Raw genomic sequence first — 8,123 nt, 5'->3', positions numbered from 1 at the left:
GGGTGTAGCCCTTCCTTGACGCCTTTTGGATGGAGGAGTGACTGGTTTTGCACGAAGTTTCTGAATGTATTCGGCGGATGTTACAATGACAGATTCCTGGGTCTTCCTTCTGTTCCGCCCAGAAACCTACTCTGTCACTGGTACTGGAGACAGCTCTGCAAACGAACTACCTGAAGAAGATCGTACAGCTTCACCACGAGCAATTTCTTCCTCCTGTATGATTGGTACTCCATCATCTTCACTAGGGACAAGTTGATACGCAAAGACATCGTCTTCCAGTATGTGAGGATATGGATAAATCCCACATTTTCGGAATCCACTGGCAAGATTACCTGATGTTGGCGATTTATCCCAAGCTTGCTTAAAAATCTCTCCAAAATCGTCCTTTGTGATCCCCATCCCAGGATGATGACGAACGAAATTTCTACATGCCTCATTGTAGAAGTGTTTCAGACTTATGAAGTAAGACACGTCTAATGGTTTCACTTGTGGGTGCTATGAGGAGAGAGACAGAGCATTTCGATCCCCAAATTTGTAGCTTTCTCAAGGACATCTGGGTCCTTGCAATGAGAGGCATGCCCATCTATAATGAGCAGAATTTTCCCTTGAGGCTTGTATTTATTTAAATGGTCAAGAAAGTGACGAAATACTTCACTAGTCATGTACCCAGGCTCAGACAACTTGACACATTACCCATTCGGAAACCCTTTTGCATAGGAGGGTTTATGTCGGACGCCATTCATGATCACAAAAGGTGGAATTGCACTTCCCGTTGCACTGCTACAAACCACTGCAGTGACGATAGAACCCTTCTCCACCGTCGTGGCGTGATAAACGTCTTTTTCCCCCTTGAGAGAAAAAGTTTTTCCTGGCTTGAATATCAACTGTAGCCCAGTTTCATCTGCGTTGAATATTCTTCCCGGGTCTTCCCATAGTTCAAGGTTGTCGTACATCTTCCTTAAATTGTCGAAAAATTTTCGAACCTCATCTCTGTTAATACCTCTTGAACGAGCGTAAGACAGTTCTTGTGCTTTTCTAATGGACAAATTGGGATGTCTTTCTAGGAAAGAGTACACCCAGTCATATCCTACCATTCCCTTTTCTGTATTAAATTTATGCTTTACATTGTTTATTTCTGCAAATTTGAAAGTAATCTCCCTCAGATCCCTTATTGTCATACCAAATCCTTTCGAATCTAACAATAGCATGTGTTCAACCAATTGTTGCTCCACAGCAGCACTTAGTGTTTTTCTTTTTCCAGTTAGCCGGTTTGACACAATACCCGTTAACACCCTTGCTCTTAATGTGTTTCTCGGAACATTATATCTTTTGGCCGCAGTTGCAAGAGGTATTTTGTTTTCTGTTACTTTCTTTATCGCAGCCGCCATATCCTCTGGCTTCCACTTGCCATGAATTCCTTTATAATGGTATGTTCGAGGCATTTCCGACACCTGAAAGACAAACAAAAACTTTTGTAGACGAGACATTGCCGAAAATTGCAAGATTCGGGACATTTCAACATGTAGAGATATCCCCATAGCATGGTGTCGGAATCTCCCAGTTACATTTTTTCCAACTAGATGGCAGCACTGCCCCTTATGAACGTGCACGCTTCTTTGAAGCAGACAGCGATATACACCAGCGTTTGGCCCTTCCACCGTCCACTTTGTAAATCTAATGAAATCACACACATCGGTAAAATATACATCAGTTTTCAATGCTATTCTTATTAAGGTCTTTAGACACTATGACGTACTTAACAGAAAGAGTTTCGGATGGTATTTCTTCCCCAAAAAATCAGGTATTCCAACCGTCGACAAACAATTGTATACAAACAGACCTTGAAGCACTTCTGAGTTGTGCTTTTCGACCGTTAACTAGGTGGCAGCACATGCTTGAGAGGGTTTGTTCTTAAAAGTGTCGGGATCTCCCAAGTGTCGAGATGTTCCTGAATGACCCTATATGTAGGCTATATACAGGGTGACAAGAAATAACCGTACTAATGTTTGTGATCATAAAGTTATTAAACCGAAACAATTGAGCAAAACAACACTGAAGAACAATGACATGGGACCTTAGGAACAAGATGTTCAGCCGGTTTCGAAGTGGCCTCTCTGGGCGGCGATACAGAGGTCCAAACGGGCTTTGAAATTTTGGGCAATGGGCCGCAGGTCCTCGGGCGACAATCGGTTCCACTCATGACGCAGCGATTGCTTCAGCGACTCCAAACTGTGGTGGCGTTTAGCACATACCCTGGCCTCCAAAATTGACCAGACACTGTAGTCCATTGGGTTGAGGTCCGGCGAGTAGGGCGGCCATTCCGTCGATGCGATGAAGTCCGGAAAATGGGTTCTGCAACACGCTTGCGTCATTTTCGCCTTGTGGGCCGGAGCGGAGTCTTGCTGGAATGTCAATTGCCTATCGCCGAAGTGCTGCTGGGCCCACGGAAGGACGACGTTCTCGAGATTGTCGCGGCGGTACACTTTTTGGTTGATTTTGACCCCTTGATCCACGAAAACCAGGGGCGTCTTGCCGCTTGCGCAAATTCCGCCCCACACCATGACCGACTGAGGATTTTGGCGGTGTTTGACGATGGCTGAGGTACCAAGCCTCTGCAGACCAGGTCCTGTTGGTTTGGTGGTTGTGCACCTGCTCCACGGTGAACAGCTTCTCCTCTGTGAAGAGAATGCGTTCCCATTGCTGACCTGCGGCCCGGCGCTTCAGAGGGCGGCATCTTTTGAGTCGCAGGCGCTTGCTTTCGTCCGTGAGAAGTTGAACTTTTTGGAGCTTGTACGCCTTGAGGTTGAGGTTCTTTTTCGCCATTTGCCGCACCGATTCGCTGTTGATCCCGATCTCACGGGCGACTTTTCTCATGGAGACCCTCCGATTTCGCTGAACTAGCTTTTTGATGATCTTGCAGTTCTGGGACGTGTTGACGGTAGGCTTTCTTCCTCTTCCGGAACGGTCGCCTTCATGGCCGAGCTCCTTGAATCGATGAACTGCGTCTGAGACTCATTTTTGGAACACCCAGCAAACGAACAATTTCACATTGACGCTTTCCTTGACGCCACAGTTAAAATATTGCACAGCGTTTGGTTGACAGTCTGAAACACAAAGGCTGTAATCGTTATGAAGCCGAAACAACAGGTACAGTTACAAAAGACTATGGAGAATCCAATAACACAACAATTATTTGGCTACGGTACACTACATTCTCGGCAGGATACGCCAAACCTTGTACGGGTTATTTCTTGTCACCCGTTATATTGTAAAATTTAGAACTATTGAATTGTTCTAAGTCATTGCCATTACAAGTAACACAAATCATTTTCACTAAATGTATGTAATGTTCAGTGGCGTAGCAATATATCGTGAGGCCCTGGGCGAAAACAGAATACGAGGACCGCATCCGTTCTTTAAATTGGAAATCTCAATGTGAATCGATACAAAATCTTCAGAGATACGTCAGCAAGGTTTCATATTTAAATAATTCAAAATTCAATTACGTGTCAATTCCCTTTATATTTTATTTCTTCCAATCTTCTTTCTTCTAATAGGTAATGTACCGTAAGGTTTAATGAAGAGAGCAATAGAAGTAAAACGGCCTTTGTGACTATTGGCAATTGCAGCAAAGGGCCTTGTCAATGCATTTCGCTAAAATATGAATGCTCGTTGCCGGCTGTTGCGGACTGCATACAAAGTAGGCATTAAAGTCGCATTGGTGTAATTGGGACCTGAGTGACGTCGAGAGCCGAAGAATTGATTTTTAAGTGGCTGTCAATGGTAAGTTCTGCGGAGCCAAAAGTATTTTTATGACGTCACCTTTACTCGAAGTGGGGTACCGAAATCCCGAGGCGAAGCTCGGGTGCGTAGGATTTGAAATACGTGTTGATCAAGTGGCATTTCGCCCGTCCGAAGATGCCGAGACCGGTTTGAGATGATCGCCTATTAACAAGAATCGAGACCATGACCCGCCTAAACCTTCAACAGTGATACGAAATGCCAGGCTGAAAGCTTCATTGTTGGACATTTTTGCCCTTTGCTAATGCAAGGTGCAAGGTTCTTTATTTAGCAGATTTCCTAATACGCGTTTAACACGACCGAAGTGAGTATGGTGTCGGAATGCGATTGATTTTTGCTTTTCTCCCTCGTACCGATTGCCTTGGGAGTCCTCCTCTTCATTGGCCATTAGGTATTGCGCAAGTACAACCTCGCTGTAAATTAGTATGCTTATTTAAGGCCATGGACGTCTGTGAGTAACAGAAGTGCAAATATTCAATTGGGCCTCCCTGATGATGAATTGGCGACGTCGTAGCGTTGTAATCAAGTGGTCCTGTATTCTATATCCGGTGGAGTCACATTAAGTTGTAGGTCCAGTCCCGATTAGCCTATCTGGACTAAAAAATCTCAAAACTCAAATATTCAATACAGCAGGAGAAATTATATTTTAGCGGTGGACGGTTCTTAGAAGACCATAACTGTCATTTCAGTTAATCTTAATAGGAGTTTCGTGAGGATTTAATTGAACTTTGTTTTTGGTTAAATTTTCACCACCAGGTGGAAATGTAGCGCTTAGAAATACATTTCTCCCACTCAGAATTCTCTGCAGCCCGTTCGAAGCATCGGATTGCGGTGGAACTTATTATGGAGTCTATGGAGTCCATGGGGAAGTGATAGGTAACCGAAAAAAGTACTTCAAATTTTCAACACCAGGTGGAAATTGTGGAGCTGATATCTGATTCATAGGAAAAACATCCCAGTAAAGGGTTCGTGCGACCATTGATCACACACTTGCGTTTCCAAGGGGCCATTCACTTCGACGGCGTGCACATTGAACACTGCTACACTGACATAAACACAAAATAAATTTTTGCATATCCGACTTTTGGTTGCTTCAGCGCCACATTTCCACCTGATAGTGATGGTGAAAATTTGAACTATTTCTCTTTTCATCAGCATTCGTTCTTCATAGTCTCCATTGCCTTTGTACCAATCTCACGGCAATTTATTTATTTATTTATATTTATTTATTTATTTACTTCTTCTTTTGGATGGCGAAGTTAAGGCACAAGCCTTTTCTTACACTTAACCATCTACTTCACATTTTACAAATTTAGTTGAAATATCTAAAAGTTTGCGAAATATAAAAAAATAAAAATACCAAAGAAAATAAAAAAAACATAAAAAGAGAAAAAAAGAAAGAAGAAAAAACCCAAAAAAGAAAAAAAAAACACAAAAAGTCAAAACACAAAAATACAGATATATGCTGTAAGAAACGTAAAAAATGCACGTACAGCATGAACACACACATAACAAAAATACTTAAAATACAGAAAAGTCGGTCGGTGTTTGTCCTGCAAATTTAGATAAAGAAAGGTTTCATTCTATTTTCTTTCCTTGTTTTCAGTACTGTAAGTTGCCTCCAGAAGATGCTTTCTTAATTTTGATTTGAAATTGCCGAGAGAAGAAGAGTTTCTTATGTCATTGGGGAGGTCGTTCCACGTTCTGGTGGCAGTGACAGTGAAGGAATTTCCGTAAAACGCTGTCTTGTGGGAGGGGATGGTGAGCAGGGAGTTGTTTCGTGAGCGGGTAGCAAAGGTGTGTGCTGCGCTTAGGGGTTGAAATCGTGTAAGTAGGTAGGGGGGGGGGGTTCTCTTGAATGCACTATTTTGTAGAGCGCTGTAAGAGCGTGGAAGCGACGGCGTGTTGAAAGGTCAAACCAGCCTAGGTCTTTGAAAGCCGGGGTAAGGTGGTCAAAATGTTTGATGTTATAAATGAAACGTACACATGCATTTTGTATTCGCTGTAGACGTCTTGCTAGTTCACCGTTGAGGTCAACATACGTCGAGTCGCAGTAGTCTATTTGCGACAAAACTAGCGATTCCACAAGTGTTTTCTTTACCTCTTGCGGTAAGATGTTTTTTAGGCGGTACAGTGAGTGTAATGCTGCGTAAGATTTCTTGCATATGGCCTTCACATGGTCACTCCAGGTGAGGTTTTCGTCCACAACAATTCCCAGGTCTTTGACCGAAAGTGATAGTGAATTGGGTTTTCCGTCTACAAGAATGTCCGGGATGGAGGACTTCGCTGTTGTGGATATGAGGTGCCTTGAGCCAATTAAAATACATTTAGTTTTCTCAGCATTTACTCGTAGACCGTTTGCCTGAGACCACTTGCAGACGTTCATAATATCAGCGTTTAGGGCATTGATGGCCATATTGATGTTTGTTTTAGGGAACGATAAGTAACATTGGACGTCATCAGCGTACAGATGGTAATTCGTTGATTGAAATGTTTCCGATATATCATTTATGTACATGGAGAACAGTAGCGGAGACAAAACGCTTCCTTGGGGAACACCGCAATTTATCGGCAGCCATGACGACTTATTCTCACAAACTAATGTGCATTGCTGTCTGGCTGCTAAGAATGATCGAGTCCAGTCAACAGCGGGTTGGGAGAAGTTGAAATACGATGACAATTTTGCCAGCAGGATATCGTGGTCGACGGTTTGGAAGGCTTTGCTGTAATCGAGGAGAACCAGCATTGTCAGATATCTCTTATCCATCGCTGACCTTACGTCATCCACCACTTTAATGAGTGCTGTGCTGGTGCTGTGTTGTGGGCGAAAACCGGACTGGAAGGGATTTAACATATTTTTCGATTTTACATAATTAAAAATTTGCTCGTGCACGATGTGTTCAAATACTTTTGACAAAGTGGGGAGAATACTGATCGGTCGAAAATCTTGGGCGCTTACTGGGTTGGTGATTTTAGCCAGGGGGCGTATGTGAGCGAGTTTCCAAATATTTGGGAACGTGCCAGTATACAGGGATGTGTTGAAAACGTCTGCAATTGCAAACGAGATGTGGGAAGCGATACATTTTAACATGTTTATAGAAATTTCATCTGCTCCGGTTGCATTGGATTTTATTTTATTAATTGCAGTTTGGACCTTAGCATGAGTTATAAAAGAGAAATCAAAACAATTTTTGTTTTTGCTTTTGTGAACACTTATGGAGTCGATCGTACGTTTCTTAATTTTAGGATTTATGTCTGATGAGTTCTGAAAATGACCATTTAGTTCTTCAGTGGAAATGCCAATTATTTCATTTCTATCACGTTTGTTCCACAGCGATTTCGGTTGCGATCTATAGTTTAAGAGTTGTCCGGCAAAAGAAAACTTTCTCTTTCGTATTTCCTGCGTGCACCGATTCCGAATTTTGTTGCTTCGAAGGAGCTCCAAAAGACTCTGAGAAGGAGAAATTTAATTATCAGCGACACATTTCCACCTGGTGGTGAGAATTTGAACTAATATTTTTTTCATCAGCATTAGCTTCACTATGGTCTTCATAGCCTCTGTACCAAGTTTCTAGTGTTGCCCACGGGACGAGACGGGACAGGCTTTTAAAAATTCGAGACGAGACGAGATTGATCATGTGTCCCTTTGACAAACGAATATTTTCGAGACGAGACAGCATTTCACAGCATTTCCACGAGACGAGACAGGCCAAAGTCTCGTCTCGTGGGCAACACTACAAGTTTCACCGCAACCCGATGCTTCGAACGGGCTCCAGAGTGCTCTGAGTAGGGGGAATTTAATTATGACCAGCCGGTGCTAAATGTTTCAAAATGTTCAATGGATCTGTAATACGTTTAGAGATATACCGAAGTTTTCAGATTTCTTTGTATTATTATTATTTTAGGAACTCATAATTGATAAGTATACATTCTTTATCACGCATATTGTCTTATTCTCTTTGATGATTTGAACGTCGCACATTTAGTCAATTGGTAAAACTCATTTACTTGTAATATCCTAATGTACTGTACAAATTAAGCTCTTTCCTTTGTGCCCTGGCGTATTTGTGATTTCATTTTGGGTGATTTTTTTTTGTTATGCAAATTTGCATATTATGTTACATTCAGTAAACTAAACAATTGCCTTGCGGTTCTATGTATCTTAGAACATTGGTCATTAAATCTTATAATAACATGTACACGTAATGTAGAGAAACCTACTATATTTACATTCTAAGAAAACCCAAACTCATGCACAAAAAGAGCTATCGAACTAATGACCAAACATTTGACCAAATTTCTATTGCCAAGTTCAAACTTAA

The 8,123-nt window shown here is 42.1% G+C and overlaps 1 protein-coding gene across 1 annotated transcript; it reads right to left on the bottom strand.

Moving 5' to 3' along the window:
* Positions 1–689: 689 nt before the first annotated feature.
* On the bottom strand, positions 690–1,442 carry LOC145978749 (uncharacterized). The gene has a single exon (XM_083111558.1). It carries the CDS (start codon positions 1,440–1,442, stop codon positions 690–692), a length of 753 nt encoding a protein of 250 aa, XP_082967684.1.
* Positions 1,443–8,123: the final 6,681 nt, after the last annotated feature.

Source organism: Lepisma saccharinum, chromosome 25, assembly GCF_977018435.1.
Source record: "Lepisma saccharinum chromosome 25, izLepSacc3.1, whole genome shotgun sequence".
Taxonomy (NCBI): domain Eukaryota; kingdom Metazoa; phylum Arthropoda; class Insecta; order Zygentoma; family Lepismatidae; genus Lepisma; species Lepisma saccharinum.
The sequence above is the reverse complement of the archived record's forward strand: the minus strand, read 5'-3'. Positions and strand labels throughout refer to the sequence as shown.